This window comes from Enoplosus armatus, chromosome 13 (genome assembly GCF_043641665.1).
Source record: "Enoplosus armatus isolate fEnoArm2 chromosome 13, fEnoArm2.hap1, whole genome shotgun sequence".
Taxonomy (NCBI): Eukaryota; Metazoa; Chordata; class Actinopteri; order Centrarchiformes; family Enoplosidae; genus Enoplosus; species Enoplosus armatus.
Genome location: NC_092192.1, coordinates 10,610,926 through 10,628,688, shown reverse-complemented (window position 1 = coordinate 10,628,688; position 17,763 = coordinate 10,610,926). Strand labels below are relative to the sequence as shown.

At 43.2% G+C, this 17,763-nt stretch overlaps 2 protein-coding genes across 2 annotated transcripts; both read right to left on the bottom strand.

The window, feature by feature from the left end:
- Nucleotides 1-537: 537 nt before the first annotated feature.
- LOC139295315 (clustered mitochondria protein homolog) lies at nucleotides 538-11,667 on the bottom strand. Its single transcript, XM_070917485.1, has 29 exons — nucleotides 11,089-11,667; nucleotides 10,506-11,034; nucleotides 10,052-10,212; nucleotides 9,786-9,957; nucleotides 8,817-8,957; nucleotides 8,588-8,718; nucleotides 8,317-8,471; nucleotides 7,815-7,940; nucleotides 7,487-7,634; nucleotides 7,285-7,377; nucleotides 6,817-7,035; nucleotides 6,477-6,652; nucleotides 6,090-6,398; nucleotides 5,851-5,972; nucleotides 5,580-5,681; nucleotides 5,357-5,457; nucleotides 5,064-5,216; nucleotides 4,504-4,566; nucleotides 4,153-4,397; nucleotides 3,812-3,896; nucleotides 3,179-3,332; nucleotides 2,690-2,829; nucleotides 2,429-2,509; nucleotides 2,189-2,314; nucleotides 1,519-1,640; nucleotides 1,222-1,315; nucleotides 997-1,131; nucleotides 836-909; nucleotides 538-673 (listed from the first exon to the last, which is right to left on the bottom strand). The coding sequence occupies exons 1-29, from the start codon at nucleotides 11,665-11,667 to the stop codon at nucleotides 592-594; spliced, it is 4,818 nt and encodes a 1,605-aa protein (XP_070773586.1). The 3' UTR covers nucleotides 538-591.
- A 3,639-nt stretch (nucleotides 11,668-15,306) lies between these two features.
- On the bottom strand, nucleotides 15,307-17,475 carry LOC139294759 (coiled-coil domain-containing 92B-like). Its single transcript, XM_070916674.1, has 3 exons — nucleotides 17,346-17,475; nucleotides 17,189-17,236; nucleotides 15,307-16,028 (listed from the first exon to the last, which is right to left on the bottom strand). Exons 1-3 carry the CDS (start codon nucleotides 17,473-17,475, stop codon nucleotides 15,307-15,309), a joined length of 900 nt encoding a protein of 299 aa, XP_070772775.1.
- Nucleotides 17,476-17,763: the final 288 nt, after the last annotated feature.

The following is a 17,763-nucleotide window of genomic DNA, read 5'->3' as shown; positions in this document are numbered from 1 at the left end:
AACAAATTATCTATTATGTTCTGGGAGGTGTTCATGGCACAAGTGTGAAACCCAGTGGACACACAGGGGGTTGCAAGACGACGTTTAAAAATCAGAGAAATTTGGACTTTTAGTACACTTACTATATTTTATTTTAATTTTTTTTAGAAGTAGGCCTAACATACTGTGCTTATTCATTCATCTAGCAGTAGAATCAGTATACATTTTATTTAGCGTGTAGGGTTTATGCATTTTTCTGACAAAAAGGAGGAGAGTTATACATATTTGCCATCAAAGTCACAGCCAAGTTCATTCATGGATCCCAAATATTTCAACAAGAGCTATATCATGGCTGCAGGTAGGCCTGCATTAGAGACGACTCTCTTCACCATCCAGTCCTCCACAGACAACAGCAGAACACACTCCTCTTCCAAAAGGAGACTACTGCACCCGTCTGTTACATGGATACTTATCAACACCAGTAAACTTCCCGGCTTTCATTTGCCGTTGTTGTTCATTGTCCATGGTCATTTTAGGAGTCTGACTGACTACACAGATGTTCTATTGTAACTTGTTCTTTAGTCCATAGTTCAGTGTTGTTGTCTGCAGTTCTTAAGTCTTTTTTTCCAGCTCTTCCACTTGAACCTTTTCCTTTCCTTTCAACTTAGTCCTCAGCTCTGCAATTTCTTTTGCACTAGAGAGAAAGACATAGTACATCCAGTCTGTGTGAGGAAATCACCATTTACATTCACCCTTCATCAGAATCAGAATAATCATCAGGTGAGATGAACATTACAACCCCCACATTAGCAGTTATTTTTTATTTCTTTAAAACTGGGGCCGTATCAGTGTTCACCTGAGGGGAATGAGAATGATTCCACATGTCAGGTTGAGCTGCTGAAGGATTGTGGGAAGGCTGAGTGTGGAAAACTGCAGAGAAACACAGATGAGATAAAGTGTCACACAATCAGAAACGCTTGCATGCATGTGTTCATTTATTCTCAGAAATGTACAGACCTGTGGAGGTGGAATACAGGCACTAGGTGTGTTGCTGTAAATGTGGTTGATGGCTCTCTGAAGGATCACCGCCTGCTGAGTGAGGCTCTTCAGGTACTCTGAGCTTTCCTTTGTACTGTCATGGTCCTCGCCAACCTTCAGGTGTGCAGCAAAGAAGTCTCTTAGTTTAAATTATGAGCATAAACATAACACCAGCAAATAGTATTCCAGTATTTTAAAGCACACCTGGCTCTTATATATTGAATAAGCCTCTTTCTCGTGCTGCAGAGCTGATCGAAACTCTCCTTTACTCTCGTACACAGTGGCGAGCAGATGATGACTGCACAGAAGATAGAAATGGAGAGGCAGAGAGGTAAAGACAACTTTTATATATAGGGTGTGAATAGGAATATCACAGCAACCTGTATTTTAAAGTGTTTCTATCATTTCCTCAGATTATCTGTAACTGTAATGTGTTGCAATCTGTGTTTTTTTGTCTTTCCGTCAGCTTCTGAATACAAGACGTACGTCAAACTGTCGTACCTGTGTGCATGCTTCAGGGATGTGGCACCGTGGTATTTTGAGGTTGAAATGAAGGCATTCTGTAGGAACTTCAGGGAAAGCTCATACTCCATCAGTCCATGAAGCACAAGACCCAGCATAGTCTAATGTAGTGGAGCACAACAGGTACATTAACTGATGGTTTTCAACACATGCGAGATGTAATTATACCTTCTAGCAAAAAAGTGACAATATCAAGAAGCCTTGCCTGAATGTTCACAAGCTTAGAATACCAACTGGTTATAGTGACAGAGTTGCGTTCAGTGATTTCTTATGACCTGGCGAGGCTTCAAGTTGCCTATTGGCATTTCCCAGTATCTTATTTACCTGAAATTTTTTGGTTTGTTTGTAGAATATCTTGCCTCAGGTTTGGCTCCTGATCCAACACTTTCATAATCTTAAAAGTCTCTCCAACAGGGAATTTTTTCCTTGAATTTTTAAAATGTCTTTGTTTTTTTGTGTTTCTTCCCTCTTGTCAGTAATCGTATTATTATGTTTTGAAATGGGATGATTGTCATTATTTTTGCACCTTTATTATTCTGACTTTCTTAACAAACCAAATACTCAAATTTACTCAAAAGAATGTGTATAAACAACTTTTTATCAATTAGAAAAACAGAAAGCAACACTTTGTAAGTGAGGTATCACTTACATCCAGCAGTGCGACGTGTGGATGGTCCTCTCCAATCACAATCAGGGTGAGGTACCGAGCGCGATACAGCAGCTGTAGGGAGGTCGAAAGCCGGCCTCCAGCAAAGCAGTACAGGGCCAGGTAAGTCTGGATCACAAGTGGAGTATTACATTAATAGAGTTAAGTAAGAAGAACAACAGGATTAACATGTTACGGTCCAACAATCTGTTTGTGGATCAATGAGAAGGTAAAGGAACTCACGTAGTCTTGTATGGTCTGTGGATGGTCTATACCTTGTACTCTCTCACTACTCATAACAGCCTTTTCCTGGTGGCTAAGGGCCTGTGAGACGTGGAGAAATGAGGGGGACATTACTTTAGCTCACACATATTTCTGTCAGTTTGTATCATAACGCTGGTCAAAGACTGTTTGATATCACTTGAGATGCAGGTGATGATTCAGAAGTCTGGGACCAGGCTCGGTAAAAGGTCATGGCAGAAATGAATTGCGATGCATATTTACATCTGCATAATCCCCCAAGATGTAGCTGAGTCGTCCCAGGAGACGCAGGCACATGCACACGTCCTCATGCAGGACCCCACACACGCTGCTGAACAGAGTCAGGGCCTGGCTGATCAATTCACAGCCGTCTTTGAGAAGCCCTGAAAGCAAACATAAAACACTGTTGATGAGCCTTGAATGCACAAAAATTAATAACATCTTAATCACCCAGTAAATGATTTAACATAGGCTTCAGCAGTCCATTTTGTGACCAAAAGACTGCAACATTGGAAGATACCTGCTTGATTTTTCTGACTCTACTGTGGCCTCATATTAGCTTTTGCTGAGCTTAAGAATGTAATTTTACACATACCTTCATCCCAGTAAAGCATATTGTTAACTTGACTTCTTACATTGAGAATATGACCTCATATGGGCCCTCCACCATGCTGCCCTCAATGTCAATATATACACTGTATTTCATGCAGTGTTTGTATTTGTGTCTCTCACCTTGCTGTACTGCCACCTGTGCGTGTTGCACAAGTCGCGTGGCATCCGTTCCCGTAGGTTTGAGATGTTTGACCACGGGGAACATGTTGACAACATCTTCCTCACCAAACGCTGGCCTGTGTCGAGACTCAAAAACGTACTCCCTCAGCTGCACCTAAATACAGAGGAAAGGAAGAAGGGGAACAGCTGCATCTTAAAGCTGCACTAGATGACTTTGAATGACTTTGGCAGCCCCAAGTAAATGCTGGGGGTAATTTCAGTTTTTAAGGGATTGTTGGACTTCAGCAACCAAAAATCCTGTGGCATAATCTCAGCCGTCAATGTATGTATCCAGACGTCTGTCTTATTACGCAATCCAAATATGAGCATACATGTTTTTTTTTCTCAAGATAGAGGTGTGGCTAAAAAAAGATTAGGTCAGACCTAAATCTCATCTTGACTTCTGTAAGGGGTGGAAATGGTGAAAAAAACATTACCACCAGGTAAGCACAGCAACTTTTATCTATCGCAGCTCCAGATATGATTTTTAGTGATACAAAAGCTGTGGTTTCAGCTACAATTCTTGTGCAGCTGGGATTCAGAATTCATTCCATTTCTTAGGTATTATGAAGAGAAGCACGGTAGATGTCTGACCTGGATGCCCGTCTTGATGGCAATCTCTCTCAGTAGGGAGATCCTCTGAAGGCTGTGCTTTTCTATTACTTCCTCTATACTTTCACTGAACACAGAGAGGATGACAGTGTAAAAATCCTGTTGCACATATCCAACCACAGACACACACATGCACAGACACATAGTCCTGTTCCATCACTTCAGAGGACATTACATTGACTTACATTTGTTTCCTGGAGACTTATCCTAACCATAACCATTACCACTACTTGCCTAACCCTAACCTTAAAAGAAGTCTTAACCCTAAAATTGAATGATCGACGTTATGGGCGAGTCCCCACTATGTGACTGGGTACACACACCTGTCTATTGTGTAGTGGTAATAATCTCCAGCCTCAGTCCTGATCCTGCCCCACAGCTCACTGGAGGTCAGTCTAACCCACACACAGTCTGTCAAGCTGACTCGACTTCCGTGGCTCCTGCGACGTCGGCTCCTGCGACGAGGGAGTAGCTTCTCTGAGCAGGAGTCAGGGAAACAGGAGGAGGAACTCAGGAGGCAGTTTAGGAAGTGACTAACGGCGCCGGAGAAAGCTGCAGGTTCCACATCCTGGGAGAAAATAAGATTGATATTAGAATAGTAATGCTAGATTGCAAACTATTATTTTAATATTTTACTTGTTACTTGTTATTCTAACATAATTTGAGCACTTCACCTGTAGATAGGTCCTGAAGATGTGTTTTGCACTTCTGATGATGACTTCACTGATAGAAATTCTCTGTGAGGGAACATTTGATCAGTTATTTAATGAGGAAGACTTCAGCATCCTGACAGACAGTCCTCATCCTTTATTTCCCCACTTTGAAACTCTGGGAAGTGCTATGGGTTGTCTTTGGAAACCAAAAATATCATACTAGTCACTGTGTACTATATGAAAAAGTCAGCTGGTCCTCACTAGCAACAAGTGGAGAGTACATAATCCCAGGACCGGCTAACTCTTGATACCCCATGACTAAATACTGAACGTGGCTTTGCACCATATAAATAGAATGAATTATAAAGGACAGTAAAACCTACCATTGGAAGAATTTAAACTTTTAAAACTTTTTTTTTTTTTGAGATTTCTGTGATTGTTTCTGATGCTAGCCACATTTATAAACATCTTAATCTTAATCCTTAACCAGAAAAATAATGTGAGAAAAGCAAACTCAAGAGCAAGATGTAGCTGCTATGATACACACATGTGGTATGATTAATAACAGCTGTAGTGAGTACCTGTATGTGGCTGAGTCTCCCTCGCTCCTCCACCCTGTCCAGCTCCTTCAGCAGGGTGCCAAGGTATCGTACGTTCACACCCCGCTGGTGTAGCGCTGAGGTCAGGGTCGCTCCATCCATCGGCACTGTTGTGTGGTCGAGACAGTCCCTCAGCTACCATACACACACACACACACACACACACACACACACACACACACACACACACACACACACACACACGAGCAGCAGTAGAATTATAGATATCATCTTAAACTTCATGTACATGATAGACCTGAACTCAGAGGACTCACCACTGCTGGAATCTGATTGGACAGCAGAAAAGCAGCAGCGTCCCATAACAGCTGTCTATGTCTCTGAACCGCCTCAACACACTCAGAGGGGAAACAAACACCTGCAGCAAGGACACACAGTTCAATCTTAGTCTGATTTTTAAAAAAACTTTATATACATGGCGGTGTGTGTGTGTGTGTGTGTGTGTGTGTGTGTGTGTGTGTGCACAAGTGTGGTCAATACCTGGAGAGCAAACATCAGGATTGAAGCGGATGTCAAAGCAAGAGTCACTCACTGATCCGACAGCCTTACAAGCTTCCATGATCACATTTCTTCTCTGAAATTCTTCAAAAGTAAAATATGTTTTATTAATTGACATAGCACAATCAAACAATCCTCACACTCTGTATTTCTCAGCCTAGTTTCTCGATGCAGTAACCCAATTTCTCCTGGTTTATCAATAGGTTTTATCATTTCACTTCATTTAGCTGATCTTATTCACCCATGTCAACACCGGCTGCTGCTGCATCTGTAGTTCTCAGCTCACAGACCGGCTCTTTACTCTGCTCCATGGCTTTATCCTGTTCTTCCAGTTGGACGAGCCCCTGGGACACCATTTGGACATAAAGTTCATGCCTGCAACAGAAAACACAAGAGGAATAAGATACCAAAGCTCAGTTCATCCTGTTGGTTCAATAGTTACATGGTGGCTACATTCGTGTCCAAAGGGGTTCCACATCTCCTCTTCCTCACCTGTGCTGTACGAAGGCCTCTATCAGCTCCGGCCTCAGGCTAGCCAGGCTGTGATGATGTTGCCGTGGGTAACCAAAGCTTTGACACTCCTTCGGCACCTCCCTCCTCTCCTCGGTCTCTGAGAACTGGAAATTAAGGTCAGGCGGGAAGGTGCGGAGAAGGTCCAAGATGTAGGGTCTTCCGTCATTACCCAGGATGCCTTTGGTCTCGATGCCAGAGCAAAGCTCCACCGGGCTGTTGCTGTGGTCGAGCACCAGGTGACGTTGGATTCTTAGTGGTTTACTGGTTTTATCCAAAAGCTCCAGAAACCTGTAATAATGTTGAGAAGATTAAAGATTGCCTGATTACATGTTTAGACTTAAAAAAATATAAGAGTGTGTGTGTTACCTTGGGTGTGTATAAACCGTTTTTCCATAGTCATTAGAGCCATAGACTACACTCTGCTCCTGGTTTTTCTCCAGTATCCCAGGAACGATTGTCTGAGCGATGACACGGATGCCACGATAATCCACCACAACTGTCCCAAGTGTGTGAAGCCCCTCTATGTCGACAGATGCGTATGCCTGTAGCAGAGCAACATAAGTATTTTTGTTTTGATGGTAAGAACATGAAGGGATTAGATTAGATATACACATAAACATACCCTTACAGAAGCATTGAATGTAATACTGTCCCTTCTGGAACAAACATACAATACTCATGGAGGTATCTCTGCCAGGATTTCTACCTGAGCTCCTCTCAGGTCACAGATGGCAGCAGCATGAGCAGCAGTGTTGCCCCCTAGTGGGCGGTAGTGCTCAGATATGTCGAACCCCAGGCTGAAGAAGAGGTTGTTCCAGATGAACATATGCGTATGAGGTGCCTCCCCTGGGTTTAACGGCATCACGTTACCGTCGATAATGGCTACAGCACCTTGTGTTGCAGCAGCAACAAAGTCACTGTTGGTCTGGAAGGAGGGATTCAAATCTTGGTTTTAATAAAGAGCAACATGATCTAATCCCCGAGCAGGAAGATGAAGGAATCATTTCACAGTTATTTCATTAAAAAGCTGAACAGTACAGAGGATAAGACAAGGGAGGTTTTATACATCTAAGTCCTGGTCACTACAGATGATCTCACGGTCACAAGTCTGCTTCTCTAGTCATTATTCAGGGAGAGAATTGGATTGAAGATGTTAAGAAATCTGTGGTCTCACCTTGAATATGCTCCTCTCTCTGTGCAGGCGCTGCTGGAGGGAGTTCCTGGTGAGTTCCCTGCATCCCTGCAGCTCTTCGTTCCAGTCCCGACTCTGTTGTCATAACACACAACCTAAATATCAGCATCATCATCACTATCAGTTAGCCTCACATGCAGCATCATTTGGGGTGTATATCTTTCCCCTATTTCATGTCTGCCACCTGCCCAGCGGTGTGCTCATCCTGGCCCATGCGACTGGTGTGTGTCTCCTCTGCTCTGACGCAGTCCAGGCTGTGGTCTCCATGATGGGCAATCCAGGTGAACACCTGGAAAGGTGTTGCGATCCGCTCATAAGGGTGTTGCTGGATTCTAAAAAACATTTTTCTATTAGTAGGGTTAATATGGGTGTGAGGATTTCTGTTTTATTGGGATGAAAGTATTTCATGTTACTGTCTAGTACTACCAAGACTTGTGTAAACTCTAGACATTACTGTATCTCCATCTACATAGTGGATTGATATGAACAGTGTTAAATGTCACTTTGCTCACCTCTTCTTCTGCAGGGCACTGAAGTTTTTCCTGAAAGCAGGACTGACTTGACTCAGCAGCTCGACTAAAGAGTGGCAAAGGATTTTGGGAACTGCAGGTTTGGGGTTGAATTTGAAGGCAGTTGACCTGTAGCAGTCAGAGCATAGCACAAGGTGAATCCAGGTAAGTTTCTACTCTCCTCATCGTACGTAATTGTTGTTGGTTTGTTGCTCTCTGAGGTCTGTGTTGCTCTAATAAATACTTGATTAGTTGTGGAACTTTGAGTGGAAGACATTCAATATTTAAAGGCAAATTATAATTAGAAAACCTGAATGTGAGTCTACAGCCATGCTAGTGGCTCTGTGAGACTCTAGCTAAATGCTAACATGCTAATGTTAAGCAGGCAGTAAACCCAAAGTTCAGCTGAGGCTGATTGGAAGGTTATTCGTTCTGCAGGTATTTAGTCATAAACGCTTTTAATAGTTTAGCAAACATGCAAATTGCTGAACAGTTTAACACTCACTCGTTGAGGTAGAAGCCACGTGTAGAGGAAGTAATGTTGAGTTCTTTGTCTTCCATAGTCAGGACATTGAGGTACATTAAGTCCCCATGCATCTTCCTGTTTCCTGGAGGGGGGTTCCAGCTGCTCATGGTCAGAACCCGCAGGCACTGTAATGGCTGTAATGATACTTCCATAAAATCCCACTGCTGCTTCGCTATAAATGAATCCATGTTTCATTGAATGTTATATATTTGACCAGTCATATTTGCCATCACAAAAGCTGATCTCTCACCTTCCAGTCATCTCGGACTGGCTGCAATGGAGTAAGTGGTCGGTCCTTACAACCAGGGAGGATGTATTCTGGGGGGCTGCAGTCAACAGACTCCTTTTCAGAAGCTCGCCTGTTCCCCACACTTTCAATATCTGCAGGGATGAATGTGGAGGTGAAAGGGTTGAAGGATTATTGACAGAAACTCTCAGACAAAACCCGATGTGAGGAGGTAATGAGTGAGCAACATTACCCTTGTCTCCTCTGGTGTGAAAGGTGAGGTAAGATAGTGAGCTGCAGTTCACTCCGTTGTATGCATCCGTGGGGTCAAGACTCCTCAGAAGATCACGTACATGTCTGAGATGAAGACGAGCATCACGCACTGAGTAAGAATCTGCAACAAGGTCAGAAACGATGCTTAAAAAGTGCTCAATTCAATCTCACACAAGTGCACGATGAACGGAAAGCTTTTTCTTGTTGCTATGTTGCGTTTCACGAAAGAAGACAACAAAAAAATCAGTACATGTACGGACAACACAAGATAAAACAGTACAGTGTAAAGTGACTCAAGTGGAGAAGAAGTTATCATGTTATCTTAATATCATATGATACCAAAATGACTTGATACTCAGTGATACTATGCATATATAAACCTTCAGGCATAGTCAAAGTAAGCAGCAGTTAGAATAAATTTTCTTTTCACATTTTATATATGGCGATAGCCAATGAATTTCAATGTATTATTCCAAATGACCTTTGGAAAATGAATAATACACAGTGTTTAAAAGTTGCATTTGACACTAAATGCAGCTGCAAGTGACTTTGGAGTAAGGTTTAAAGTTTTAAAGTGAGCGATACATTAGATAGAAATCGTTTTTAGTTGGAGGTGAAAACTAAACAGTGGACGGGTTGTGTGGAGTCACAAATTATGTTTTAACCCTCCAGGATGAAGTTAGGTATTTGGCCATTTTCACCACGTTTGCACAGCCTGATGATTTGAGCATGTGCAGGGAGAGCATCTGTCTGACACCTGTTGAAGTTAATAACAGTTTGGATGAGAGTCAACTTTTTCAGACAAAAAAGGGGCCTTACTGTGACAGCGTGAAGTTCTGGATGTGAGGTATAATGAATCTGGACTGATGCTGAAAATGTTGCACTCCGAAGTGAACAACACACTTAATTAGAAACACTGAAAGAAGAAAGAAAAGAACGAGGCCGTTACCCTCCACCACCTTGATCAGCGCTCCGTCCTGGATGCCCTGGATGGAGCTTAACTCTGTGAGGTTGTCGAGCGCGGTGCCTCCCAGCTGGAGAGAGAAGCATGTGCGGTGGCAGGTGATCTCGTGCTCCATCAGCACCTGATGCAGCTCCGCCACCAACAGCTGGCCCGCCACCTGAGAGTGGAGGAGAGACACAGAGTTTGGATTGGAGTGATTCAGAAAGACACGAAGTAGCAGTGAAGTGTTTTTAAGACACTAATGACAGAACCTGAAGCTCAAAACTTTCTGTTCCAGGAGGCTGAATTCTGACAGTAAAGCCGGTCTCTTGGAGATCGACTATGTCACGGATGCTAAGTTGTTTGCTTTTATCAACTTCAGACTGTTCTGGGTGATCATCCTCAGGGCTTTCTTCAGTTTGACTTGGAGGCGCTGTTGACAACAGAAGAGGCAAAATGAGTGTGTGAGGATGAAGCCTGGCTGCGTGATATGGAGGATAATAAAACACAGAATTAAAATGTTTGTTTTTAACACTTAATTACGGCCTCTTTTCATTTTCCATTTCCACCTTTAACTTAGTAAGTAATAAGTAAAATGATCTTCATAACGTGATGATCCACTGTAAATAGAGGCCTTAGGAACATGTTTGAATATCACAGTGAATAGAGAAAAACACAACAACAAAGTACAAGCAAATATAAACACAGTCAGATAAAACCACGCACCTTTGACATGTGGTGCTGCCAGAAACAGCCTGTCAACTGAAAACAAGGTCATTTGCAACATCCCAGCCCCGTCCTCTTCCTCCACCTGTGGCAGAGCTGTCTCCAACTCCAAAATATGCTGCAGACCAGTATTATTGTTGTCCTCTTCCCTCTTCGGTGGGTGCAAGTTTTTCTGGCATTGAATATGATCTGGATTTAAAATAAACTGATCTGCTGCCAGATCTGTGTGGTCCTCGGACAGATTTGTGTTGGTTTGTGTGTGGATGATGTTATATTCCCTTTCATTTACTTTCTGATCTGACGCCACAGTCGCCTGCCCCATCTGCTCATTATCCTGTTTACTTTGTTGTATCGGGTCTGCACGACACTCAGCAGGGTTAAAGTTCCCCACAATTTCAGTGTTGTTGATGCTGTATTTTATCAGCTGTACATTTGCATGTGACTCCACTGCAGCAATGTTCTCATCCATGTTGTTTACATTGTGTTCAGTCAGCATTACTGAGGTGCACTCAACGTCTTTAACCAGGTGCTCTGTCAAGATAAAATGTGTGTTTTCCTGAGCAGCAACAGTATTCTGTTGCACCTTAAAAACATTCTCGTCATCAGTGTTTAACTCCTCCATTAGCTCTGTATTTTGTTCCGTTTGAAATTTATGTTTTGTTAAAGTGGCGGTCAGTTCCTCGTGGATGTGATTGGATGTTTGTGCCGGAACTTCTGCCTGTGACTCCGTCTGAGTCTGTACCCCCATACCAATCTGTGTCTCCACTTCGGTCTGCGTCTCGACCTCAGAATATCCCCTGTTTCTCCCCCTGTTGCTCCTCTCTTGTCCTTCATCTACTTGTCCTTCATCCACCTTCGCTCCCTCCTCCTCCTCAGACACCAGCAGACACACCATCGGCTCCACCAGAGTCACGTCCCCTCCCAGGTTGCTGCTCAGGATAATGTCAGGAAACAGGAAGTGCTCTGGTTCGAGGGTTGGGTTTGTCACACCGGTGGAGACGGTTAACAGATCGTCCTCCAAGTCGTTCGGCAGGCTCGGCGAGTCACATTCACTCTCTTCGCTGGATAGCAGAGGGGATCTTTCCACCTCACCCTGGGCCAATGCATCTTTACACTTGAAGTAGTTTGACAGTGTGTGACAGCACTGGACTATGTTTCCCATGGTGCCTTTGTGCACAAAACAGTAGTACAACGGTGCAGGTGGCCTAAGGGAGCAAACACCACAGTGTTTAAGGGAAACTTAAAGGTAAACTATTGTTTATTACAAACGGGTCATATTTTTGTGGCTTCAGCCTGCGGTTTATAATAACACTGCACACATCACAGTAATGTAAGTTTTGCCAAATTAGGGAGTATGGTAGGTCAAAGCTGAACCAGGATGTAAACTGTGTAGACTCTGTTTTCTCTTCCAAATAAGTTTAACCTGGGGGTTTGTGACTGCATGTGCTTGTTGCCCCTACCTGACCTATTTTTAGCATTCGTGCTTAAGATGTAAAAAACTGTACTTTCCTGAACTTTCCTTTAACAGCAGCTGAAAATCTTGTTTTGCTGACCTCTAGTGGTTTAACCTCTCAGCTTGCTGCTGTGATGTAGAAGTGTACTCTAGGGTGTGAGTACTACGCTGTGACATCACTGTTAGATGTGGTTACAGGTGCAATAGGGCACACTTGTGACCACACCAAACCCACTGCTGTGTGTAGTCAGCGGTGAAACTGACTGGAAACCTTCATCCAGAAACTCTGCTTTTCAGCCTGGTGTTAAGTTACTCTTTAAATCTTAAATGCATGTTAGAATGAAGCTGCTCAGTATAAACTGCGAAAGGCTTTGCCACTGTCACATGTGTGTCTCTCTGTTTGTGTGTGTTGCGTGCAAACAGCTAAGAGCCTTAGACAACAGCTGATAACAGGGAGATTATGAAGTGTTCCTGCAGTGGTGTCACCTTACAGTGGAAAGAACTGGTAAATCTCGGAGACTAAATCTCATCAGATGAACTCTGGAAGGATGTTGGACATGTGGGAATCCTGGAACACAGATGAAATGGTATGCTGAGTGCAATTTTAGAGTTAAAACAATGCCTCTAAGTTACACTTTGCCGACATAAAGCAGTCTAAATCGAAACGGCAAAACAGACCCAATTTTAATGTCTTGAATCCTAATTAGAGTTTTATAAAAGCAACACCTTATTCAAGCTCATGAGAACACAAAAGGGCAGCAGAAAACATGCATGCATGTATTTCAAACAACAGAAGAATAACAGCATCAGTAGCATAACCAATCTATGGGCCCTACCAGCCAGTGTAGTGTCATCTTCTCCAGACTCCTCTGCTGTTCATCCTGCTGAAATCAGAGAGCTGAGTTTCCCAGGCTTTCCTCTAGAGCAGGAGGCTCCCCTGCCCTTGCTGCGAAACCATGTTACACAAACCGTGTGTCAGTGCATGTGTGTGTGTGTGTGTGTGTGTGTGTGTGTCTGCCCTTCATGGGTGGAAAGGAGCTGTGAGAGAGCATGTAGGCCCTCACACATACGCACACACATGCACATTCAGACACACTTAGTACCCATTCAAGTCCAGAAGAGGGCAACCTCTCTGCTATTCATGATGTAACTTCCTGTGTTCACACCGGTCCATGCACTCTCTATCAACCTTGAATGTGAGCACGTGCAGAAGGTGTATAAATAGCGGCAGCAGGAGGTGTGGCGCAGCTTCACATTTTTGGCTCCCCTTGTGAAAACACAAGGAATGACACAGCACACCGTCCCCCAAACACAAACCTCCAGCATTCGGTCTCTGTCCTCTCCGCACACTTTCAGGCATGAGCTTGAACGCAGTGCTCTGGTTGCCATGGCAGCGCTGCAGAGAGACATTAACATTCTGAGCACAGTTTCCAAGACAACTGTGGGAACGTTCTAGAATGGGACGTTTGCTAGGAGACGAGCTGCATGTGTAGTTCGGTACACTGACTACTACATGTGAGTAATACAGTATTTTGTAGTGGTTTTGTATTAAATTAATATTTAAATGACTCAACATCTCCTCATGATTGTCAGTAAATTAACCAATAAATGAATCACTCCATAAATACCAACTCACAATGCCAATTTTTCTCCACAGTGAAAGTTTCATTTAGTTTGATGTGATTTCATATGTTCATCTAAATTACATTTTCATCTGAGGCCACCACATTGGCTCACTGAAAAAAACTAGTGGCTCATGTTTATAATAATAAAAAAGTACAGCTATCTTTCAGTGGGCCGCTATGGCATGTTGCAAATAAGTCTGTATATTAGAAATCAGACTGTGAGTCATCACAATCTTCCTGCACCTCTCAGAATCCTCTGGCCTCTCCACCCCTTCTCAATTTTAATATTTCATTCGGTCAACTGTAAAGCTCAGTGATACAGGTGTTTGTGTAATTAATGGCAATGCATGTTTACCGCAGTGAATTAAATGTGATTTCTTCTTTCTTCATCTGAACTGGAAGCTGGCAGAACATGCTTTCATAGTACCTTTATTAACACATCAATATATAATGAGACTTATGAGTAAGTTTTACTTCTTTTACTTCTTTGGCACCTTCAGCAATGCAGGCAGATCTGGCCATATTTTAATCCCAGTCAAGGTTTGGTTGCACTGCCACCCAGTGTAGGACTTGACATAAAAGCTTATGCGCAGCACACTGTTGTCTGAAAAGTTGGTGAAAATGTTCCAGATCAAGAAGAGGGCTGTGAACCATTCTGACAAGGTTACGCTGATATTTGAATAGTGGTGAATGTTTGTATTATGTACAATTTAGGGCAGATTATTCTCTTGATTAATCGATTAATTGTTTGGTCTATAAAACATCAGAAAATAGTCAAAAAAATTCCATCACAACAGTCCAAACAGAGGAAAATCCTCAGATTGAAGAAGCTGTGTTTGACGTTTTTGCTTGAATAATAACTCAAATTATTTTTCTGTTGACTGACTACTCCATTAATTGATCGGTTGTTTCAGTTCTTGTACAATTTCAGTAATAATTGGGGTCTTGGGTCTTTATACAGTTGTCTTTTTCACAGCAGATATTTTGGCACGTCACAGGAGGAAAAGCACAAATAATAATAATAATAAAATTATTGATGGCTGATGGCAGTTTCCGGGTGCTGGTACTTGGTACTGTGCATGCTGGCTCACTATCACGGCTTACTGAAACAGAGCCATCGTTAATGTTAGTAGTGCTTTTCCTACAATGACAAGTCAGAATATCTGCTGTGACAAAGGCCTACTGTACTAAAAGCTTTTTAAACATTGAAAACAGACAACATGACACCAGATATACTTCTCTGCCATTATTAGGCACATTGCATGAATTTAATAAAGTGCAAATCATAAAAAATGTCCCTAAGCCTTCTAGAGCGACTTCCCGAACCTGGAATATGGCTAGTGCAGCGAAAAAGCAGGCTGCCACTTTGTACGGAGTAAGTGTTCATAGACCCCCAGAGGCAAGGCTACTAATTACAGGCAGAGGCCGTGATCGACGGTGTTAAAATCAAAATTCTGTCTTTTTTCACCCACTCATTTCTTCACATTTTCAGAGTACACGTTGTACCATCAATGTGCCACATTCAGTAAATACGTCGATGTGTAGGTTCGATCACACTCTCTTGTGCAACTAACTCTAAATATCTAACTCACTTCCTGAAATCTACAGACAATCACAAGGTTACACCTCTCTCATCTTAAACTTTTTCTAGAATAACTGCATCAGATGGTGATTGATCTTGGCCGAGACCTGCTGGAAGACAACTTTGTCTTTTGTATCTTCATCACAGAGCAGTTTCTCCCTCTCCTGCTCCCATGTCCACCCTCCTGTGTACCCTGCTGTCCTCTATATCCTCCCACTCGTCCTCCATCCCCTCTCCGTCCTGCGTTCTGATTGGTCGCCTCAAGCGGAGGAGGCGGTATCTAAGCGGCACCAAGAAGAGGGCGGGGTCAGGCATGGGGTGTGGCCTCTGTGGGGATGTCACTCTCTCCTGCGGGATGCAAGCCCTGACCCTCTCCTCCCTCACGCTGACACGCCTCTTGTGCCTTGCTTCTGGTTGGCTGGGAGAGGCTGGAGGAGGCGGAGACAGAAGCCAGTCTGATCCCTCCCCTTCATCATCTTCATCCTCCTCATCTTCATCTTCATCCTCCTCTTCCTCTTCTTCTTCTCCTTCCTTCCCTCTGGGTTCCTCCTCTCCCTCTGCAGCCGACTCTGTGCTGTGCCGTTGCTGGAACAGTTTTAAGCGTGCGGTGTGGAGCTCGTGGCAGAGGCTCGTCGTGATAACATTTTGGCGTTGCAGCTCGCGACTCAGCAGCGTGATCTTGTGGCTGCGGCGTTTCAGCTCCTCCAGGAAACACCGCTCTTCTTCCCTGAGGCTCCTTCCGAGTGCCGAGGCTCGCGCCCGGCCGGCCCTCAGCTCCCCGCGCGCAGCAACCATCATGCACTGCTGGTCCTGTAGGAGACGCTCTGCAGCCTCACAACGGGCTGCCAGCTCTGCTTCCTCCTCTGAGAAACAAACACATAGAAGAGTGAAGTATACATGCACATGAGGAGATTATTGTATCTCTTTAGTCTGTTTTTTTTCTATGCTCCATATCTCTTTCATTTCATCTGCTTGATCAATCCTCATATTACGTTTTACACATTTGTTTTTCACTGTGCCTTTCTATGCTCCTTCATTTGCTTCATCCCTCAGTGCAACCTGGCTGGAACACACAAATATACAGAAATCTTACTTCTCTTTAGAACTCATTTCATATCTTATGCAGTTCTAAATGGCAGTGCTTGAATGTTTCCTCATCCAACAAAGGCCTCATTTACTGCAAGATTTGCTTTATCAAGGACTTGCTGGGCTAAAGCACTTGAATGTGGATAAAACGATGTTGCTTGCCATAAACGCCATTCAAAACAAAAACATACAAAACCAAATAAAAGTCCAATCTTGTAGGAAGAAACAGTGCTTTGATTTCCAACAAAATGTTGCTGCATCTTTTAACTTTTTATGTATGGTGTTAGTTTTCACATAACGCAACAAAAGTAACGTAATCAAACATCTGTCTATCTAATGCAACACATAGCATGTTGTTTCTGGAGCATTGCATTTTCTAGCAGGAAACACAGAGCACATTGACGTGTCCTGTCACACATAACTAACTATGTGCTGATCCAACTGTTTCTCTCACAATACCGAATCTGATTCCTCAACTCTAACAGTGGTCTCTTTTCCCAAATTTAAAATCAGTGTACCTCAGTGCGTGGAACTCATTTTTGATTTGTCAATTGTTACTTTTTGTGTCAGGTACCATAATTCTAAGGATGCCGTGGCACTAAAAATAAGTCAGTGGGGGAAACACTGAATTTTATGATGGCATTTACAAAGAAACTTGAATCATTAAGTCAGTATTAGTCCCTATTAATAGCAAATGTAATAAAATATAAATATAAATAAAATACAGCAAATATAAATACATGTTTAAAGTAATACAAAAATATCAAAAGGTTCATCTCAGTTTACTGCAATAAAATAATAATCGTGAGGTCCTTGTGAATTCCCAGTCCTCCTCTGCACAGCCTTTGTGCTTTCCCTTCCATAATTAGGATATACAACTTCAGCATCTCCCACATATCGTCTTCCCCTTCGTCAGCAAGGAGTTGTAATGTCTTACCTTCTGTGTTTCTGTCAGGAAACCTGGAGTCCAGCTCACAGCTTAGCTCTGCAGCCGAGAGGAGTAGAAGCACAATAAGGCAGGGTGACAGACAGACAGACAGGTGGTTAAGAGACACATTAGGAGATGGAGAGCAGCAGGTCACCAGTAGACTGACCATGACAGCGCCTCTTCAGGTGTGTGATCTCCACCTGCAGGCCGGTCAACATGGCCAGGTGCTCCTGCTTCAGGAAGACGATGCCTCTCTCCACACTGGCCACCTGCAGCTCCAGCCTCCCGGCATCCATGGCTGAACCCCCACACAACCTGCACACAGATGCTGTCAGCTGGATGATTTATGATGAGGGATTTTCCAGCTGTTTACATTGAAGTAGGGTCCCAATTTGAGCTCTGACATAGAGCAGTGCCATATGTTAGGTATCAGGTCCACTGAAAACAAATAAACATCATGTCTTATATTAATTTATTTAGAGTAATAAATCACACCACTAACACTACAACGACCTGCAGTATATTACAGTGCTTTTCTGCAGCATTTCAGAGGTTTGGTAATTATCTTGTAAGCTTATTAGCGA